We start from the raw sequence: 23,257 nt of genomic DNA on the forward strand, positions 1-23,257 counted from the left end.
TCGATAGTCGTTCCAAGCGACATGATTAGCGTTGTTCTTTCTACGAGGAAGTATTGCCAAGTTGGGGATTTCCTCCTAAATTTAGGGGGAATTAAGCTGCCTGGGGGAAATCAGAGGGATAAATGTTTCGGGGGGGGGGGGGGGGTAAAATATTTAGGGTTACTACCCTCCCCTCCCCTCCCTGCCCCTCCACTCGACAATTTCATTGTTGACTCTCCCTTTTACCCCCCTCCCCCCTCGCTCGCTTACCCGACAGTGTGACAAATTATTTAGGGGAATTTGAAGTGCAATATAGGGGGAAATGGTGCACCAGGGTTGGCATCATTGCTACATGACCATTGTCTAGAATGTAGGACCATTGTGTTCTCGGTTCTGCTGTGTGATTTGTGTACCCTGTAGTAGTTGTTGGCTGCGTATCCTGGAGGTGTTGATTATTTTTTGTGCAGGATGACGAAGAAATACGATGCAGTGTTCAGAAACGTGTATAAGGAAGAGTTTCCATGTTGTAAGTGAGTCGAGGAAGGGACAAACTTGTGCATTTTGTAGTGTATGTGGATGTGACTTTTAAGTGGCTCATGGCAGGAAATGCGGCATTCTTAAACATGTGCAAACTAAAAAACACAAGGAGAGTGTCCATTGTGTAGAATGGAACCAGACACTTAACTTCTCGTGTGAACCCCAAAATGTAGATTCTGTGACGAATGCCGAGGCTTCATTTACCTCATTTATTGTAGAGCATAACTTGACTATAAACTGTGCCGACCACACTGGGCCTTTGCATTGCAAAATATTTCCTGATTCTGAAATTGTGCTAACAATATGGGTGTGCCAGCTACAGGTACTGAATTATTGCAACTTTTTGAGGGATGTATTGTAATTCACAATAGCAGAGTGCTAAAATTCTCCTGATTTTTCACTTTTGAAAGTTGGCATGTCTGTGAAAATATGTGACGTAAATGGGAATTCTTTTGATTTAGTTGGCTTAGAAGCTACAATGTTTTACACTGCTTATGGGCCATGGCACTTAGTGTTTGACATAAATTTCAACTTGATGCCTGTACCCATCCTAAGAAAATGGATTTTTAACAGCTGGACAGACAGACAGGCGGACAACGAAGTTATTCTGTAAGGGTTCCGCTCTTGTGGATTGAGATACAGAACCCTTAAAATACGTTAGTAGTGTTTCCTCAGCCACCCTTCCAATTTATTTGCTTCCTATGTCTGACTTATTGCACCACTTCTCACTCCCCTCCCCGATTTTGCCATCACTAGAGAACTGTGCAGATTAGAGAAACGGGACCTACATCTGCACTGCATCCCCAAGGCCTTAATCCACATCTGCAGCTCTGGATATCTATGTTTTGAAAACCAATGTAATCCATTTAGTATGCTAGTAATCTGAAGTTAGATTTGCTCTTGGCCTACTATTTGTATTCAATAAAGTAAGAATATAGAGGCTGATAATGACCACGTATTAATACATCATAGCCTGTCGTATAAACTGAGACAGGATTTCTCTACATTACCATACACACTCTGTAAGCCACTGTACAGTCCATTGCAGAGGGTAACCTGTACTGCTTCTGGGCATTCCCTTTCCTGTTCCACTTGCAAATGCAGCCAAAGAAAAATGACAGTATGCTTTCATACGAGTCCCGATACTTCTAGCTTGTCTTCGCAGTTCGTGTATGGTACGAGATGTGTGAGAAAAGTAATGAGATTGATATTTTATTTACCAAAGGTTTTGTTTTATTCAAACAGCAATATTGGTCCTTTCAAAGTAGTTCCATTCAGCAGCTATAAACTTGGAGAGTGTTGTTCCCTGTCAGGCAGCACTGAAAGGCTTCAGGTAGGGCCTTTAGCATACCGTTCCCATTACTTTGAATTGTCTCCACCATCCCAACATTACATCCTTCTAAGCCATATTTTAATTTTGGGAAAAGAAAAAAAGTCACAAGGCATAAGATCAGGTGAATAGTGGGAGTGTGGAATAACAAGAAGGCCTTGTGAGGTCAAACACTCTGTTATGGAAGTGGCTGCGTGACATGGGGTGTTCTCATGATGCAGCATTCAATTGTCAGCAATGTCCATTCTCACTCGATTTATCCTTTTCCTGAGCCTTTCAAGGACATCTTCATAAAATACTTGGTTGACAGTTTCTACTGGAGGAACGAATTCTTTATACACGATCCCCTTACTGTCAAAAAGGCAAATCTGCAATTTTTGATTTGCACATTTGAGCTTTATTTCATCAAGGAGATGACTCGGTGTGCCACTCCTCACTTTGCCGCTTAGTCACAGGATCATACTCGGAAATCCAGGATTTCATCACCTGCGATCACACGACTGAACCATTCGTCGTCGTTGGCAATCCTCTCGAGATGATCAATGCACACATTTCTTTTATTGCCCTTCCATCCAGTTGTGAGGTTTTTCCGCTCCAGTTTAGCACAAACCCTTCACGTATACAAAACTTTGGTCAAAATTTGATTTATGGTGAAAGTGCATAAGTTTAACAGGTGACACATCATCCTTACTGTTAAACATCAGTCTGATTTCACAAGAGCAGGTACACACTTGACTTTTGCATCAGTTTTTGAAGCTGAATGTCTCCCTGACAAGGGAACCTCCCCATCGCACCCCCCTCAAATTTAGTTATAAGTTGGCACAGTGGATAGGCCTTGAAAAACTGAATGCAGATCAATCGAGAAAACAGGAAGAAGTTGTGTGGAACTATGAAAAAATAAGCAAAATATACAAACCAAGTAGTCAATGTGCAAGATATGCAACATCAACGATTAATTGAACTCAGGAGCGCCATGGTCCCGTGGTTAGCGTGAGCAGCTGCAGAACGAGAGGTCCTAGGTTCAAGTCTCCCTTCCAGCGAAAAGTTTAATTTTTTTATTTTCAGACAGTTATCAACGTTCAGGCACTGACACATAATCAACTTCGCTCTCCAAAATTCCAGGACATGTTCAGATTTGCTTGGCCATAGGCAGGATTTGACGGTCTACACACGGAAAAATTTGAAACATATGTTTTGACAGAGCACAGGGAAAAGTGAGCGACTGCGAAACTGTTGGATTCATTTGTTGCAGTTTATGTGACAAACTCTTATGTTTTCATCACTTTTTTGGGAGTGATTACCACATCCACAAGAAAACCTAAATCGGGCAAGGTAGAAGAATCTTTTTACCCATTCGCCAAGTGTACAAGTTAGATGGGTTGACAACATATTCCTGTCATGTGACGCACATGCCGTCACCAGTGTCGTATAGAATATATCAGGCGTGTTTTCCTGTGGAGGAATTGGTTGACCTATGACCTTGCGATCAAATGTTTTACGGTTCCCACTGGAGAGGCACGTCCTTTCGTCTACTAATCGCACGGTTTTGCGGTGCGGTCGCAAAACACAGACACTAAACTTATTACAGTGAACAGAGACGTCAATGAACGAACGGACAGATCATAACTTTGCGAAAATAAAGAAAGTAAACTTTTCACTCGAAGGAAGACTTGAACAAAGGACCTCTCGTTTCTCATCTCCTCACGCTAACCACGGGACCACGACGCTCCTGATCTCAGACTATCCTTGATGTTGGCTATCTTGCGCATCGACTACTCAGTTTGTATATTTTGCTTATTTTTTTCATAGTTCCACACAACTTCTTCCTGTTTTCTCGATTGATCTGTGTTCAGTTTTTCAAGGCCTATCCACTGTGCCAACTTATAACTAAATCTGAGGGGGGTGCGATGGAGAGGTTCCCTTGTGAGTGAGGTTCATCGTCATTGTGTTCTTGGCCTTCCAAAAATGATTTGTGCTAGCAAAAAACTTATGCTCATGATAAGGAATGTTCCCCATAGGCACCTTTCAACTTTTCAAAGGTAACACACTCATATTCTCCAAGTATAACACGAAACTAGATGGCACAGCATTGCTTTAAATTCCGGTGTTCCATTTTCACAATGCACAACAAAAACACACGTCACTGATGGCACTCCCAAAACTCGTGTGATGGCTGTACGGAGCTGACACTTGGACTGAGCATCTGGAAGATCTAGACAGAGTAAAACAACACAGTGCTGCCAGATTGTTCGCAGTGCTGTCAGTCTCACTACACTTCTCACACACTTCGTATGTAAATTCATTGAATTAGATTCATTCTGCAGCCTGTTGCAAATGCCTGTTCTGTAAACTTTCTCAATAATGTACCGCAACAAGAGCGTCTCCTTCCTTCCAGATATTCCCACTTGAATTCATGTAGCATGTCTGTAATACTTGTTTGTTGGCAGTGCCTACACGGGACAAATCCAGCAATGGACCTGTGTATTGATTCGATGTTCTCAGTTAATCTGACACGGTGGGGATCCCAAACATTTCAGCGGTACTAAAGGAAGGGTCAGACAAGTGTTCTGTACACAATCTCCTTAATAGGTGAACTAAAATTTCCTATAATTCTCCCAACAGTCTGAAGTCGTCCTGTTGTCTTCCCTACTATTGACCTTAGGGCTCATTCCATTTTGTGCCAATTTGCAGTGTCTTGCCTATATGTTGAATAGATGTTATTCTGTCAGGCAGCACTCCACTGGTACTGTACAATCATCCTGCATGTCCCTTCAGTCACTCAACGGTGACAAATTCCCCTGCACTGCACTATTGTCATCAAACAGTTGTAGATCGCTCCCCAACCTTTTTATCAGATCATTTATGTACGAGATCTGTTCGAAAAATTCCGGAAGTTTGTAATTTCGTACCAGTGGTGTGTTCGAGCAAAATGCGGTTGGCATCCGTGCACCCTCCTGTGTTCAATGTGTAACTGCTGGAAATTTCAGTGTTCTGTGTCTCCTAGTTATTGTTCAGTGCTCTGTTGAGTAGAACTTTGTCGCACAGTTTGGGAATTTCGAGATGGCAGAGTTAGAGAAGCAATGCGTCTACAGTAAATTTTGTGTGAAACTCAAGAAAACGTTTACAGAAACACACCAAAATCGTGCAGGAAGCCTATGGTGATGAATGCTTAAGCCCTACTCAGTGTTACAAATGGTTCACACAGTTTAAAAATAGTCAGATGAAAGTTAAAGATGGCCATCATTTGTGATGCCCTTCCACATCTACCACCAGGTCACATGCTAAACAAGCAACTCTACCAAGGAATTTTAGCACATTAGAAGGATGCTGTACACAGGAAGAAGTGTGAATTTTAAAAAGAACAATTGGGTGTCACATCATGACGATGTGCTGGCTCACGCATCGCTCCTTGTCCGCAGCTATCTGGCAAAACTTCTGACTCCCATTGTGACCCATCAATTCAATTCTCCAGACTTACCCCCAGAAGACTTTCTCCTGTTTCCCAAACTTAATACTACATTGAAAGGACATCGTTTCCAAACCTTAGAAGAGACTTTGGACAATGTGATAAGGCCTACTCATTATCCCAGACATGTGTTCCAGGAGCTTTCCAAAAATAGAAGAAATGGAAGTAACTGTGTATTGCTGGTAGAGGTAAATATTTTGAGAGGGACAGTGCTTAAAATGTAGTCCAATGAGTAATAAAGATACAAGCAAAGTTCACTTTTTAACACACCTTGTACTTGTAAAACTAACCCGGGCAGCGTCGTTAATTATATGCTGAACATTATCTATGTCTTTTGTGATTCACACGAAAGAGTCAGAATGTGAAGAGAAGATTTCAGCAGATTGAGTGTCCTAGAACAGCCTTTGCATCAATATCACAATGTTGCTCTGTTTAGCCCTAGCTTAAGTCAGCAACCCATCTACCATCTCCAAGAACCTGCACATTGCAGCCAGTATAGTGGTCCTTGATACCAAATGCACATTAATCTTCTTCTTCATCATCAGTCTTTCAATTAGTTGTTAGCTCTCCATCTGGCTATATTAGAAGCTTGTGAGATGGGATCACTATGCCAGAGCTTGTAGGTGGAGTAGTCAGACAGTGGCTTTCTGTCAGGTGGTCACTGTGACGTATCACGATAGTGGTATAATCATTGTCTGCAGGGCAGATGATTGCTCAAGATCTATTCTGATGATGTGAATGACTATCCTCTCTTCTGAGAGGTAAGTGTCCTTAGGAAGTGCAACATAACCTCCAGACCCTACTGTAATCATTAGGCCAATCCCAGAACCTGTCCCCCGAGTCCGTCTCCCTTCTCACCCCGAAGACAACCTGTACGTAAGCCTTTTGCTTGGTCCCCAAAAACCTCAAACTGACAATCTCGGACACCTGACTGTTGCTGGTTGTTGTGCTCCTACAGAAAGACCAATACCTCCAACAAATTGCGTGAAGCCTAATGCCTCACATCAGTGATCAGAAAGTGTCCGGACACCTGGCTGAAAATAACTTAAAAGTTCGTGGCGCCCTCCATCGGTAATGATGAATTCAGTATGGTGTTGGCCCACCCTTAGCCCTGATGACAGCTTCCACTCTCACAGGCATATGTTCAATCAGGTCCTGGAAGGTTCCTTGTGGAATGGCAACTCATTCGTCACGGAGTGCTGCCCTGAGGAGAGGTATCGATGTCAGTGAGTGAGGCCAGGCACGAAGTCAGTGTTCCAAAACATCCCAAAGGTGTTGTATAGGATTCAGGTCAGGACTCTGTGCAGGCCAGTCCATTACAGGGATGTTAATGTCGTGTAACCATTCTGCCACAGGCCACTCCTTATGAACAGGTGCTCGATCGTGTAGGAAGACGCAGGTGCCATCCCAGAATTTCTCTTCAACTGTGGGAAGCAAGAAGGTGCTTAAAACATCAATGTAGGCCTGGGCCGTGATAGTGCCACCAAAACAACAAGGGGTGCAAGCCCCCTTCAAGAAAAACTCGACCACACCATAACATCGCTGCTTCCGAATTTTACTGTTGGCACTACAACCACTGGCAGATGACGTTCACCAGGTGTTCGTCATACCCATACCAAGCCATCGGATCTCCACATTGTGTGCTGTAATTCGTCACTTCTCACATAGTTTTTCCATTGTTCAATCATCCAATGTTTATGCCCCTTACACCAGGCGAGGCGTCGTTTGGCACTCAGCAGTGTGATGTGTGGCTTATGAGCAGCCGCTCGACTATGAACTCAAAGTTTACTCACCCCCCTCCCCTAACTGTCATAGTACTTGCAGTGGATCCTGACGTAGTCTGGAATTCCTGTGAGATGGTTGGGATAGGTGTCTGCCTATTACACATTATGACCCTCTTCAACTGTCAGCGGTCTCTGTCAGTCAACAGACAAGGTCGGCCTGTGCGCTTTTGTGCTGTACGTGCCCCTTCATGTTTCCAGTTCACTATCACACCGGAAATAGTGGACCCAGGGATGTTTAGGAGTGTGGAAATATCGCGTACAGCCGTATGACACAAGTGACACCCACTCACCTGACCCCGTTCGAAGATCCACGAGTTCCTTGGGTGCCCCATTCTGCACTCTTACAATGTCTAATGGCTGCTGAGGTCACTGATATGGAATACCTGGCAGTAGGTGGCAGCAGAATGCACTTAATAGGAAAAATGTATGTTTTTGGGAGTGTCTGGATACTTTTGATCACATATTGTATGTTCCTGGAAGTGCTAAAGAGCTTTTACACCGTGTGGCCAAACCATAAGTGTGTCATTAGCATAACGATAAAATGATGGATGAAGGGAGCCAAATTTAAAGTGCATTCTTCAGAATGTTTCATAAAACAGTTTTCCATTGCTGGAGACAACAAGAGAACCCATAGCCATTCCGTCTGTCATTTCATAAAATTTACCGCTATACAAGAAATAAGTGGTCATAATAACATGTTGGAACAACTTTATTGTTTCAGGAGGAAAATGCTCTGCCAGCAGTTTGTGTGTCCTCCATAGAAACTTTTGTAAATAGTGAGACCACATCCAGACTGACTAAAATATCATTTGGGCCAACTCTGATCTGTTTAATTTTCTCAATGAACATTAGAGAGTTTTTGATGTGATGTTCACAGTGGCCCACTGACAAAGTCGTCAACCGAGTCAAATATTTAGTCAGCCTGTAGGTAGAACAACCAATGATGGTAACATTTGGCCTCATTGAAATACCTTTGTTGTGGACTTCAGGTGATCCGTGCAGCCTAGGTGTTCTCGGAGCTCGTGCTCTTATAATTTTTGATGACGTCCTCTGGTAGACTAGAATTCTTCAGTAGCTGCACCACTTTCCGGCTGTACAGCAGAGTTGCATCCTATTTTAGGCATTTGTACATGCTATCTTACAACAATAATGTCACTTTGCTGTTATATTCAGTGGTATTAAGAACAGCCATCGCATTTTCCTTGTCGGCCACAAAATCTTCGTCTTTCTGCAGTACACGGAGGCCCCCCCCCCCCCCCCCCTCTCTCTCTCTCTCTCTCACTCTCTCTCTCTCTCTCTCTCTCTCTGTCTCTCTCTCTCTGTCTCAGTTTCAGATGTCCTGGTACAACAAAAGTCGGATGGATGTCTCGGCCACTCGGTGCACCCCAAGCCAATGCACACTGATTTGTATCTTAGCAACCAGAGTTTTTACCACACAGTCCAGAAGAGAACAGCTTTAAATGCACTGAAACTTCCTGGCAGATATCAGCGCACACTCCCCTACAGAGCGAAAATCTCATTGTTTAAATATACTGTTCCACAGAGCAAATACTGTTTCTGATGAGCACCACTTGGATGCCAAAATTAATCATCTGAAGTGTGTGTTCCACAAGAATGGCTATGGGTCATACAATATCAGTTCAGCATTCTCCAAGAAAAGGAAACATGAAGATGGTGAACATTCACGTGATAAGCCACCGATTGCATTCCTTCACTTTTGTGGCACTACAGGCAGCAAAATAATCAGAGTTCTAGAAAGAAGAGGTATCAGATCTGTTTTCTGATCTCCTAAGAAGATAAAGCAGGTACTATGCCCTGTTAAGTACAATCTTTGCCTCAGGATTCCTGGAATTTAAAACATCCCATGTAAGTGCAGAAGTAATTACATTGGTCAGTCCATCCACACCGTTTTTGACCACTGTGTGGAACATAAGTGGCATATTAAAACCCGAGCCCTGGAGAAATCTGCATCTGTTGAACACAGCCTCACTGTTCGACGAAACAAAAGTTTTGTCCCAGGCTCCCACATACTGGGACTTTGTAGAAATAAGAATTTTGAGAAAACCTTCATCTATGATGGTAGATGTAATTTTAGCGGTGCGTGGAAGGGAGCTCTCAGTGCAGAGAAGAGCCAGAGATATTCGTCACAACATTTATGCTACGGTGGGAGCGGTGTGCCACAGTGTAGACATTGACACCATCTGGGACAGCATGACATAACTACTGACCAATCAGAATCTGTCTTTGGGCTATATAAGGCTAACACAGCAGCAGTTTTGACAGTCAGTTGCTCCTGATGAAGACGACGGTGGAAATTGTCGAAAGCGTGAGGATTTACTCTGAACTTATGGGGAAAGAAGTTCGAGACTGTTTTGTACAACAGTCCCATCGCGAAAGACGTTGTGCTCGAGTGCACTGTTTTCCACATCCCTCCAACACACTTTATACACTGTCCACGGCTAGTGCTGCCAGCTGCTGTCTGATTGGTTGTTGCAGATAAACATCAAACCTAGTTTCATCTACATCTACATACATACTCCGCAATCCTCCATACGGTGCGTGGCGGAGGGTACCTCGTACCGCAACTAGCACCTTCTCTCCCTGTTCCACTCCCAAAGAGAACGAGTGAAAAATGACTGCCTATATGCCTCTGTACGAGCCCTAATCTCTCTTACCTTTTCTTTGTGATCTTTCCGCAAAATGTAAGTTGGCTGCAATAAAGTTGTACTGCAGTCAGCCTCAAATGCTGGTTCTCTAAATTTCCTCAGTAGCGATTCACGAAAAGAACGCCTCCTTTCCTCTAGAGACTCCCACCCGAGTTCCTGAAGCATTTCCGTAACACTCGCGTGATGATCAGTAACAAATCAAGCAGCCCGCCTCTGAATTGCTTCTATGTCCTCCCTCAATCCGACCTGATCGGGATCCCAAACGTTCGAGCAGTAATCGAGAATACGTCGTATTAGTGTTTTATAAGCGGTCTCCTTTACAGACGAACCACATCTTCCCAAAATTCTACTAATGAACCGAAGACGACTATCCGCCTTCCCCACAACTGCCATTACGTGCTTGTCCCACTTCATATCGCCCTGCAATGTTACGCCCAAATATTTAATCGACGTGACTGTGTCAAACGCTGCACTACTAATGGAGTATTCAAACATTACGGGATTTCCTATTCATCTGCATTAATTTACATTTATCTATATCAAGAGTTAGCTGCCATTCTTTACACCAATCACAAGTCCTGTCCAAGTCATCTTGTATCCTCCTACAGTCACTCAATGACGACACCTTCCCGTACACCACAGCATCATCAGCAAACAGCCGCACAGTGCTATCCACCCTATCCAAAAGACCATTTATGTAGATAGGAAACAACAGCGGACCTACCACACTTCCCTGGGGCACTCCAGATGACACCCTCACCTCCGATGAACACTCACCATCGAGGATAATGTACTGGGTTCTATTACTTAAGAAGTCTTCGAGCCACTCACATACTTGGGAACCAATCCCATATGCTCGTACGTTAGTTAGGAATCTGCAGCGGGTCACAGAGTCAAACGCTTTCCGGAAGTCAAGGAATATGGCATCCGTCTGATACCCTTCATCCACGGTCGCAAGATTTCATGTGAAAAAAGGGCTAGTTGCGTTTTGCAGGAGCGATGCTTTCTAAAGCCGTGCTGATGCGTGGACAGCAACTTCTGTCTCAAGGAAATTCATTATATTCGAACTGAGAATATGTTCGAGAATCCTGCAACAAACCGATTTTAAGGAAATCATCGGTCTGTAATTTTGAGGCTCCATCCTTCTACCCTTCTTATATACAGGCGTCACCTGCGCTTTTTTCCAGTCGCTCGGGACTTTACGTTGGACAAGAGATCGCGATAAATGCAAGCTAAGTAAGGAGGCAATGCAGTAGGGGCAAGAGATTCGCGATAAATGCAAGCTAAGTAAGGAGGCAATGCAGTAGAGTACTCTCTGTAAAACCGAATTGGAGTCCCATCAGGACCTGGCGATTTATTTATTTTCAACCCATTCAGCTGCTTCACAACCCCAGGGATGTCTATCACTATGTCCTCCATACGGGAATCTGTACGAGACTCAAATGGCGGTATGTTTGTACGATCCTCCTGCGTGAAAAATTTCTCAAATGCTAAATTTAAAATTTCAGCTTTCATTTTGCTGTCTTCCGTTGCCAGGCCAGACTGATCAGTGAGTGACTGGATGGAAGCCTTCGACCCACTTACCAATTTTACGTGAGACCAGAATTTCCTTGGGTTTTCAGCAAGATCTTTTTGCTAAGGTATGACGGTGGTAGTGGTCGTACGCTTCACGCATCGCTCTTTTTACAGCACCACGAATCTCTACCAACTTTTGCCTGTCCTCATTCTCCCGATCTTTCCTGTACCGCGAGTGCAACTGCCTTTGCTTCCTGAGCATTCTCCGAATTCTGCTGTTAAACCACGGTGAGTCTTTTCCGTCCGTAATCCACTTTTTCAGCACATACTTCTCCAATGTGTGATTTACAATGTGTTTAAAATTTGCCCATAATTAATAATTAGTTTGGTAGACACTTTAATGAGACTGGATAGTGTGTTTCTCCTTTGACAGTAAGATACATTAAAAAAATCTGCAGCACAGCATAGCAACCCGAGGGAACCTACCTAGCATCCCAGACCTATTTTCTGGTTCTGGTTCAGTGATAATATCTTCATGATTTGGACTGAGGGCCAAGACACCCTGCCCCCACCGTCCACAACCCAAACACCTTATCTCCTGTCCTCTTCACCTAGCTCTTATCAACCCAATATGCTATCTTCCTGGACACTTACCTCCAACTCTTCAATGGGTCCTCCCACAACTCTGTCCACCCATTAAGCCACCAACAGTACTTTCATTTCAACAGCTGTCATTGTGAATTGTGGTTTATTAGTCTCATAACGTACATAATCTAAATCATTTGATTCAGGTACAGGAGACACATCAAAATTTTGGTAAAGTTTTACCGTATACATACAACACCTGATTATAGCAAATGGTACCGTAACAATAATACAATATAAAAATACACATACAATTAAAAAAAACTAACAATTAATTACAACTGATTTTAACAAATGGTATCATAATAATAATACAGTTTTACCAAACGAAACCGCTGGCACCTCGATAGGTAAGTCTTTCCGCTCCCGGGATTGGAATGACTCCTTACCCTCTCCCTTAAAACCCACATCCTTTCGTCTTTCTCTCTCCTTCCCTCTTTCCTGATGAGGCAACAGTTTGTTGTGAAAGCTTGAATTTTGTGTGTATGTTTGTGTATGTTTGTGTTTGTTTGTGTGTCTATCGACGTGCCAGCGGTTTCGTTTGGTAAGTCACATCATCTTTGTTTTTAGATATATTTTTCCCACGTGGAATGTTTCCCTCTATTAATTTATAATAATACAGTTTTGTTACACATACAATAAAAGGTTAACAATTAATTACCCTTTGCTCAAATTATCATCTCATCCTCTATGAATTATTCTACTGAATAGTAGCATTTCTCCCACAGAATCTGCTGTAGCCTTATTTTTAGACTCTGTGGCTTTATATTAAATATATTTTTGCCCATTAGCTTGTTATGTATTGTCATCCCCATATACTGTGGAGTTCATGCATATAATTTCAAATGGTGTGTGGGTAACATAAAATTATTTTTATTTCTTGTGTTGTATGTGTGGTTAAAATGATTTTCCTCAAATAATTTTTGTCTGCTGTGTACAAAGATTATAATTTCATAAATGTATATGGTGGGAACTGTTAGGATTTGCAAGTTCCGAAATAATGGGCGACAAGATTCTGTTTGTTGTGCACTACACATGTATCTTATAATTTTCTGTTGCAGTTTCAGTATTCGAGATACACTACTTGAATTTCCCCAGAAAATGATACCATACCTAATGACAGATTCAAAATAACTATGATATGCTATTTTTCGTGTACTCGTGTCAGTAGAGTTTGCTAGTATTTGCATTGTAAATGCAAAGCTGCTTAGTTTATTTGATAGGAACTCAGTATGTGTACTCCAGTTTAAGTTGTTGTCCACATTTAGTCCTAGGAATTTGACCGTGTTAACTTCTTCCATAAGATGATTGTGATGATGTATTTTAAGATCCACACATTTCAAATGTTTGGTTTTGAAATGTACCATATTGGTTTTTGCAATGTTCAGTTTCAAGCCATACCTTACACACAAAAAAATTGCTTCCATAAAACCTGGCCACCTGTGGACAGTGTATCTGCAGTGAAGAGAACTCCATCCCCAGTGTACTGAAGGTCTCATAAGGACCTTCACATAGGAGCTTACCCTCGAAACCTAGTTTGCAAACAGATTTCCCGTGCCTTATTTTCACACACACTTAATCCTCCCATCAGTCCCAAGAATCAGCCTCAAAGGAGCATCTCGCTCATCACCTGTGACATCTCTCACATAACTGAGCCTCATGTGACAAAACAGGACCTCCCCCCTCCCCTCCCTCCAATATTAATCCCACTAGAAATGACCGTGCTTGTGTAATGAAAGTGGAGGTAGCCTGGTATGTATGCCCTGATACCTCGTGTGCGTATGTTTGTGGGTGTAACGGAAACCAAGAATATTTTTCACCAGATTAATTGAATCAGGTTGAAATAACTAAAACACACAAACACACACACACACACACACACACACACACACACACACACACAAAAGCAAGGCTCAGAAAACCAGAACATGATGAGCACTGACATTTTCATAAATGTAAATTGTCATGCTTCCAAATCACAAGTTTCTCCCTACCAAACATACACTGGCTATTCATGATAGTCTGCTGCTTGCTATCTTAATCACAGACATCTACATCTACACTCATGGTGGAGGGTACATCGCCTTGTACCAGTTATTAGGGTTTCTTCCTATTCCATTCATGTTGTGTACATAGTTCCGCATAGTCAGTGCGTACACAACTTTTCCACTAGAGCACGCCCCACTAAGCACAACAGCGCAGGCGCAGCACTCGTCCGTCTCCGCACTATGAGATAGCGCTGCCATAGAGACGGACCAAATTCTGCTTCCGCCGATCCGTGTATTAATATGTAACGCAGCCAATGAGATTGCTGCTAACGTAGAACCTTTTCTCCTCGCGGATCACAATCGCACAGTGATACATGAACGCGCGAGGTATTATGACGAGTGTACAGACCTCAGATTCGTCAGTCTGCATTTGTCTGCACCAGTCTGTGCGAGTCTACATTAGTCTGTACCAGTCTGCATTTGTCTGCCCCAGTCTGTTCCAATTTATAGTCAAGTTTCAGTCTGCGCCTAATAAGATTACCATATTCCTCTACATAGCCATGAAGATAAATGTATAGACACTTTTGTCAAGTATCAGAGATATATGTGAGAAGAAGATTAACGTACCAATACCAAAGGAACTTCAGATTGTCAATTTTGGTCACCATCAATCTGCTACTCTAAGCATGCAAGTGGCATTTGTAACGTCTGACCTAACGGCAGAAGATAAACACGCCACGATAAGACCACGAGACATATTGCTGACACTCTCTTACTTCGTTAGAGCGACGAGTCAAATAATCTGATGGTGTGTGTATTGAAGGTCTTACAGTACACATACCACAATTCATGTTTGGAGCTTGTGAAGGGAGATTGTTTAAATGCCTTTGTGCGTGCAGTAATTGTTCTAATCTTATCTTCATGATCCCTGTGTGAGCGATATGTAGGGGGTTTTAGTATATCGCTAGCTTAATTGTTTAAAGCCGGTTCTTGAACCTTCGTTAACAGACTTCCTCAGGATAGTTTATGTCTATTCAAGAGTATCTGATTTCAGTTCCTTCAGTATCTCTGTGACACTCTCCCATAGATTAAACAAACCTGTCACCATTTGTGTATATGTTCCATATCCACTGTTAGTCCTATCTGGTATGGGTCCAACACACTTGAGCAATGTTTTAGGGTGGGTTGCAAGAGTGATTTGTAAGCAACCTCTTTAGTAGGCTGATGATTGCACTTTTCCAGCATTCTGCCAGTAAAGTGTTACACGCAAATATTTGTATGAGTTGCCCAATTCCAACAGTGACTGACTGATATTATAGACATAGGATACTATTATTATTTTCAGCCAAAATGGCTATGTTTTTGCACCGTGACTGTGTGGGATAGTTGTTTATTTCAAGTTTCTGCTACCAGTATATTGTAAATAAGCTTCCTACTTAGGTGGTTGTTGGTGGTGAAGCTGATTTTTACTTCTGCGTTTTGGAATAGTCTTGCTAATTTGTCAGATAGTATTCCAAGATATGGCATTTTTACATATTTGACTGCTGGGGCACTGTCAGTTGTAAGTGTAGTTTGAAAGTGACTGGTAGCAGAAACTTGAAATAAATAATAGGATACTATGTTTTTTTCATTTTGTGAATTGCAAAATTTTACATTTCTGAACATTTAGAGCAAGTTGTACAGTGCAACAAATGTATTTTCCCAACATACAGCAATAATCCACAGAAGAATTGGCACAAAAACAAGGCAGTGTGCAAGTACAGAAAATAATACTAGCAAACTCCACAAATTATTCACATTTGTGCAATAAGAGCGAATAAAAAAAATAGACTGTAGACATTATATATACAATGAGGATTAGAACAGGATAGTGGGCTTGCAAAATGTAACATATGCATTAGCAATTCATTTAATGAATGAAACTGATTTTAATTCTGAAAGTTACTGGAAAATGCTGTTGAAGTTAAGTGCAATTTCAAGTACTTGATACACAGTGTCAATTAAAAATTTTCACAACTTTAACACAAATAATAATTTTTATCCAAAAGTCTCTCCAGTTATGGTTCGAATGGGTCAAGCTTTCCTAGCCTGTATAAAGTCATTTTTCACTGAACAGATGCTTTTGGCTTGTTGTCATCGGCATTTTTGGTCCATAATCCATGAGCGTGCAGTCCAGAAATTATCATAGTCGTGCTAATCTTGATCATAGGGGCCATTTGTTGATGCAGCAGAAACACAGTGTTTGTAGAATCTTCTCAAGTAGTGTATTTGCTACTGGCTAGATAGGTAAGACATCTTTAATGCAGTTAAGACCTTGTTAGACATTCAGTCACACTTTTGAATTAGCTATTTATCATTTGATCTCAGTTCTGGACATTTCAGAGTAAATGTACGTTAATAGATTTATAATTTTTATTTCACAATCTGTGGTAGGCTCCAAACATTCCATAATGTTCACAGTAGTTACCATACGCTCACTGTAGTCGTGCAGTGATCAGCACTTCGTACATTGTAGATCAATGTCCTGAATATCAGTTTGTGGTGAGAAAATGCATTAATATATTTGTAGTTTAGTCTGACAGTCTGCAGTACACCATATGGTCCTTGCGGTTCACATTGGATACCGCACACACGTAGCATTCCCACAGCTCGGTGACATTCACATTGTAGTTTTAAGATAAATGTTCTGAATATCAGTTCACAATGTGAGAGCTTCGGTATTCGTTTCATTGCCCATGGTACACACAAAAATCGAAATACACCACTGATAGAACAGTCTTTTAACATTGGCAAGGAGACAGTACACTCACACTCCAGCAGCAAGACAATCATCACCCATTCTCACTCTATAGAGACTGTTGTTGTTTAACTATTAATGTATCAATATGTTTCTTCAGTTGTACGATTCTCACTTACTGTAACACTGAGTACAGCAATCTACAGTTTCATACCTAACTAAAATGTCACATTATCATGTTCACGGAAAATAATTTTAAATAACATGTTAATAAATGAGCAAGCATGCGGCAGGAAAAAAAAAACTGAAATAACAATTCCAGGCATAGCAGCTCTATGATGTAAACAGAAACCAAGTTGCACAAAAAATATAAAGTTACAAAATCAATACTAAAATAAATTTTCCAGTGGAAGAAAAAAAAACATGAAACAAGAAAAGAAGAACCACCAAGAGAAAGGAAAAAAAATTGTACTGTGTCATAGTGTTACCTTCACACACTCAGTATCACTGTGGACTGGAACAGCTGAACCATCTCCTTTACCATGGGTTTGATTATCTATCATTGTGGCCAGAAATGAGGGACATCCTACCCAAGAACCTTCCCGCTCCACGTAGGGTGGCATTCCTTCACCCATCCGATCCAAACAACATCCTGGTCCGTCCCTATGCTGCTCGCTCTCAGCCTCTTACCACAGGGATCATATTCTCATCCGTTGCCCTATCCTTCCTAGTTTTCTGGTTCATTGGTTCATAGTACAGGTTGATACTTGCAAAGAAGAAATAGCAACCAGCCACTGTTAATAATGCTATTTACTTACACAAATAGTACTGTCACTGGTTTCGGAACAACAGTTTCTTCTTCAGATGGCTGTTCATGTTTTGATAAATATTTGTTGTTGTTTACATTAGTTTTCGGCTGATTATTCCCCCTAGAGGTGAAAGTTCCACCCCGTAAGTTCCCTGGGGTGGCACAGCCCTACTGAACTGTAACTCTGTCTAGTAATTAATGAAAACAATGTGAACAAGTCTTTAAGGTAGAAGTCTCTATCGTGACAACTGTCCGACCAACTCGCCCAACTTTAATCCTCTAGAAAGGTCAGGTGGTGATTGAAACAGTGGGACAAGTGTAGCAATCAGCATCCCCACAATTTTGTAGCTCCAAGTGTTCTAATCAAATGGCTGCACTCATCCTCATCAAATTGAGGCCAGGCTACAGGTGGTATTACACAGTATTAGCTTGATGTCTTCCAGGGGTGCCAAATTTTTTTGCCCAGTGTACTTATTTAATGTAATCTAGGTATTTATGGCTCCTCTTCATTTTAGTCAGTACTCCCTTTGCACTACATTCGTACGTCTCATCTGCTTTAATATACTGGGTTTCAGCATTAGTCATTCCGTATAATATAATTACCATATTTACTCGAATCTAAGCCGCACTTTTTTTCCGGTTTTTGTAATCCAAAAAACCGCCTGCAGCTTAGAATCGAGTGCAAAGTAAGCGGAAGTTCTGAAAAATGTCGGTAGGTGTCGCCACAACTAACTTCTGCCATCAAATTCATGTAGCACACCACAGGTATGCTTTGCTGGCACAAAGATAAATACTGGCGCCAAAACCTCTGTGTCAGTAAATAAATTAAAAGAAAAGGTAGAAGAATGTAAACATTATGCCATGTATTCTTTCGTGTTTGCTGCTATCTCATTTAAATTCTATCTGCCTAATAAACTACGAAACTAGGGTGAGACAACAGCAAACACGGAAGAATATATGTATCATGTCATGTTTACATTCGTATTATTCTTATGCTGAATAGTGATAGTCAGAAATGAAGCACGGTAACTGACTAGATTTTTAAATCTAAGATGACTCTAATTTCTGTGCAGAATGTAATGTACTAAAGACGCGTCTGCAAAGATTTTCAAACGGAGAAAATTTTTCGCTAAACTCTCGTTCAGAACATCATCTATCATATGCAGTCTATTATTTGGTTCTTGTTGATCATTATCAAAGAAAGCAGCAGCGTAAGTAACAACAAATAGCAGTCTCTTGCCATTGTTTCGCTTATGAGACAATTCCTCTTTTTTTATTGTAAGCAGCGGTAGCGCGCACAAAAGCAAGCCATGCTGCGAGCGGCGACAGGCCGTAAACACTCATTATCAGAATGCGACAAACAATGCACGACACAGTACAGTAATGCATTTTCAGCTTAGAATGACATAAACACCTATAACAAAGAGAACAGCACTTATCAGATCAAAGCAAAATAAGCAATCGATTCAAACCAGACGAAGCACGTGAAAAAGGACAGACGGAGCGCCTGACACATAGCAATGGCTACTTGGTAAAGCTTAACTGTTAAGCTTACTACTCGAACCAAATTTACTGGAGCTGTATCTTCATCCATTCGACTTCAATTGTGTTTCACGTTACAATGGACCAATTTTTTTTTTCAATTTGGAGGGGCGGTCTAAAACTTTTTTCTCGCCTTGAATTTCGAGTCTAAAATTTCAGGAGCGGCTTAGATTCGGGAAAAAATTTTTTTTTTCCTTGATTTCGAGCCTCATTTGTCAGGTGCGGCTTAGATTCGAGTGCGGCTTAGATTTGAGTAAATACGGTAAACACTCTTGAGCATGTACACCTCGAATAATTTGTCGTGGCCATGTTTGCTACATTTGGAAACCTGGACCCCGTGTGATGTGCATATAGTGGGTTGGTGCATAAGTTTGTAGCGTTTTTCCATAAGTTTAGTAAACACGAGAGATACACATGACAGGGACTTTAGTCACCAATAATATAGTCTGCTTAACTATTTACAAGAGTCTGCCAACAGTGGAGTAACTTTTCAGTTTTGCGACTGTAGAAATCACACGATTTTGAGGTGAAGTAGTAGTGGAGCCATGTTCAGAGTGTATTTTCATCCGGAGAGGGAGCCCCTTGAAGTTTGTTTGATAGAGAGTGTAAAAGGCGACAATCTGACAGCATAATATCAGGTGAATAAGCTGGGTGCAAAATGACTTCCCAACCCAACTCCTGTATATAGTTTTTTGTCAGTCTGGCAGATTACGGGTGGGCTTTATCGCAGAGTAGCATCACGTCACGCAATCTTCCTGGTCATTGTTCTTGAATTGCATCTGCAAGATGTCTCAGTTGTCAACAATAAATGCCAGCAGTGATGGTTACACCTCGGGGAAGCAATTCGTAGTACACTACACCATCGCTGTTCCGTCAGGTGCATAACATTGTGTCTTGTGGATGTCCACGGCTCTTTCTACAGGTAGTTGCTGCTTTGTTTGGGCTCAGTCATTCCTTTCTTGTCCTTATTTTGACAGACACCATTTCTCATCACCAGTAATGATATTGGGTAGGAATGATCAGCATTGTTGACGACCCAATTCATCACGAATAAGCAGAAAAGCACATATGGCTGCATGCTGATTTCTGTGATTTTGGCTTAGAACATGAAATAGCCATAAACCCTATTTTTGAACCTTCCACATTGCGTGCAAATGTCATAAGATGGGACATGATTGTGAAATGATCACAGTTCATCACATTTGCCCTTTCTCGAGTACACTGACACGGATGATTGTGAATTAATACGTTTAAACGAACGTCATCAAACCCTGAAGGTCGTCCTGAATGTGGAGAGTCATTAATATCAAAATGATCTTCTTTAAAGCAAGAAAACCATTTTCTTTCCTTACTCTGTCCAACATCATTATTTCCATACATGTCCTGTGTTAAGTTAGTTTCGCATTTTACTTTTAAGTAACAGTTTTCTGTATGTATAAATGCCTGAAGATGAGTAGAACATACTCAGAATGCATGTTTAATTTAACATAAGTAAAAGTTACTGGAAGCAGAAAAATACAAATAAGTAATTACATCTCGAATAGTTTACTGTTGTCCTGGATAATATAATGCAACTTGAGACTTTTTACTGCAATATTAAAATGACTTTTTTAAAATTGTTTTTGTAAATTTTAAGGGCCGGCCATCGTATTCCACCCGGAAACTGAGAGAGTCGTGTGGTTTTGTTCGCAGAAGCGCGCCTGCGGCAAGCACAAGTGCGGGCAGGAGTGCTGTATCGAGCAGGACCACACGTGCCCGCTGGTGTGCAACCACGTGCTGAGCTGCGGCAAGCACCGCTGCGAGGAGCTGTGCCACCGCGGCAACTGCAAGCCCTGCCTGCAGTCCAGTGAGTAGCCCCGGGGCCTCGGGTTGTTCAGGGAGTGGAGGTTAGGGTTTCTCAGTAGGTTGGGTGTCACCTCCAATGGACAGGTATTGACAGAAGTGGCACTAACCTTAAGCACACGCTGGTGAAGTGTGTTCGGACAGCGGATCATGTTCTGTTTTACTGACCTGGGCAGACAGTCTTAGTAGTAACCTCAGACTTTTTGCAGATGTAGTTATCAGTGAGAGCTGTCTGAAAAGTTTGCAGCCTCGCCTAGAGATGACGGCACTACTCGCATGATTTCCCCCCCATCATCACGGTATGGGATCCTTACCAGGTAGGCTTGACGGAGGACATTGAAAAAGTGCAAAGGAGGGCAGCCCGTTTCGTGTTATCGCACCACAGGGGTGAGAGGGGAGAGGGTTTTGGAGCGTATACTGTATTCAAACATTATGAATCACCTCGAAGGGAATGATCTATTGATACGTAATCAGCACGGTTTCAGAAAACATCGTTCTTGTGCAACGCAGCTGGCTCTTTATTCGCACGAAGTAATGGCCACTATCGACAGGGGATCACAAGTTGATTCCGTGTTTCTGGATTTCCGGAAGGCTTTTGACACCGTTCCTCACAAGCGACTTCTAATCAAGCTCCGGGCCTATGGGGTATCGTCTCAGTTGTGTGACTGGATTCGTGATTTCCTGTCAGGAAGGTCGCAGTTCGTAGTAATAGACAGCAAATCATCGAGTAAAACTGAAGTGATATCAGGTGTTCCCCAGGGAAGCGTCCTGGGACCTCTGCTGTTCCTGATCTATATAAATGACCTGGGTGACAATCTGAGCAGTTCTCTTAGGTTGTTCGCAGATGATGCTGTAATTTACCGTCTAGTAAGGTCATCCGAAGACCAGTATCAGTTGCAAAGTGATTTAGAAGCTGTATGGTGTGGTAGGTGGCAGTTGGCGCTAAATAATGAAAAGTGTGAGGTGATCCACGTGAGTTCCAAACGAAATCCATTGGAATTCGATTACTCGATAAAAAAGTACAATTTTCAAGGCTGTCAATTCAACTAAGTACCTGGGTGTTAAAATTACGAACAACTTCAGTTGGAAAGACCACATAGATTATATTGTGGGGAAGGCGAGCCAAAGGTTGCGTTTCATTGGCAGGACACTTAGAAGATGCAACAAGTCCACTAAGGAGACAGCTTACACTACACTCGTTAGTCCTCTGTTAGAATATTGCTGCGCAGTGTGGGATCCTTACCAGGTGGGATTGACGGAGGACATCGAAAGGGTGCAAAGAAAGGTAGCTCGTTTTGTATTATCACGTAATAGGGGAGAGAGTGTGGCAGATATGATACGCGAGTTGGGATGGAAGTCATTAAAGCAAAGACGTTTTTCGCCACAGCGAGATCTATTTACGAAATTTCAGTCACCAACTTTCTGTTCCGAATGCGAAAATATTTTGTTGAGCCCAACCTACATAGGTAGGAATGATCATCAAAATAAAATAAGAGAAATCAGAGCTCGAACAGAAAGGTTTAGGTGTTCGTTTTTCCCGCGTGCTGTTCGGGAGTGGAGTGGTAGAGAGATAGTGTGATTGTGGTTCAATGAACGCTCTGCCAAGCACGTAAATGTGAATTGCAGAGTAATCATGTAGATGTAGAGTGTCACTGATTTGATACGCAAGTTGGGGTGGCACTCACTGAAACAAAGGCAGTTTTCTTTGCAGTGAAATCTATTTACGAAATTTCAATCGCCAACTTTCCCTTCCGAATGTGTAAATATTTTGTTGACACCCACCTACGTAGGGAGAAATGATCATCATAATAAAATAAGAGAAATCAGAGCTTGAACAGAAAGATTTAGGTATTCCTTTTCCTCACAAGCCATTCGAGAGTGGAATGTTAGAGAAGTAATATGAAAATGGTTCGATGAACACTCTGCCAGGCACTTGCAGAGTAACAATATAGATGTAGATGTATTCCAGCCAGCAGACTGTAGGCAGTTGTTTGAAGCTGTGGTGTGTGTGATGTTGAAAATGGAAAAATCAAGTATCATGCAGTGATTAAATTCTTGATAAAAGAAGTTGTAACACTGACCAAAATTCGTTTGCAGCTTGTAAATTTGTGTGGAGGCTATTCACCTTCAATTTCACTAAAAAGAAATGGGTGGCAGAGTTTAAACGTGGCTGTCGAGGACGATCCGCGCAAAGGATGTCCAAACAATGCAAGCAGATCAAAAATTGTCAGCAAAGTGCACGATATGATTTCGGAAGATCGGCATGTAAAGATGCGTGAAATTGCTGTTGCTATAGACATATCAAAGGAACGTGTTGGTCACATCTTGCACTATCTTTGAGCAAGATAGGTGGCACGTTTTCTCACTGCGGTCACTAATAAGTTCACACAACACTTTCTCAAAAGTGCTTGGCACTTT

General features: G+C 41.9%; 1 protein-coding gene across 1 annotated transcript in view; it reads left to right on the top strand.

Annotated features, from left to right (window-relative positions):
• LOC126212713 (protein shuttle craft) overlaps window positions 1–23,257 on the top strand; it is a 283,723-nt gene that overhangs the window by 158,945 nt on the left and 101,521 nt on the right. The window contains exon 13 of the mRNA XM_049940125.1: window positions 20,690–20,843. Coding sequence (XP_049796082.1) covers window positions 20,690–20,843 — 154 coding nt within the window. The remainder of the gene's footprint in view (window positions 1–20,689; window positions 20,844–23,257) is intronic.

The sequence above is a fragment of the Schistocerca nitens genome, chromosome 11, assembly GCF_023898315.1.
Source record: "Schistocerca nitens isolate TAMUIC-IGC-003100 chromosome 11, iqSchNite1.1, whole genome shotgun sequence".
NCBI lineage: Eukaryota > Metazoa > Arthropoda > Insecta > Orthoptera > Acrididae > Schistocerca > Schistocerca nitens.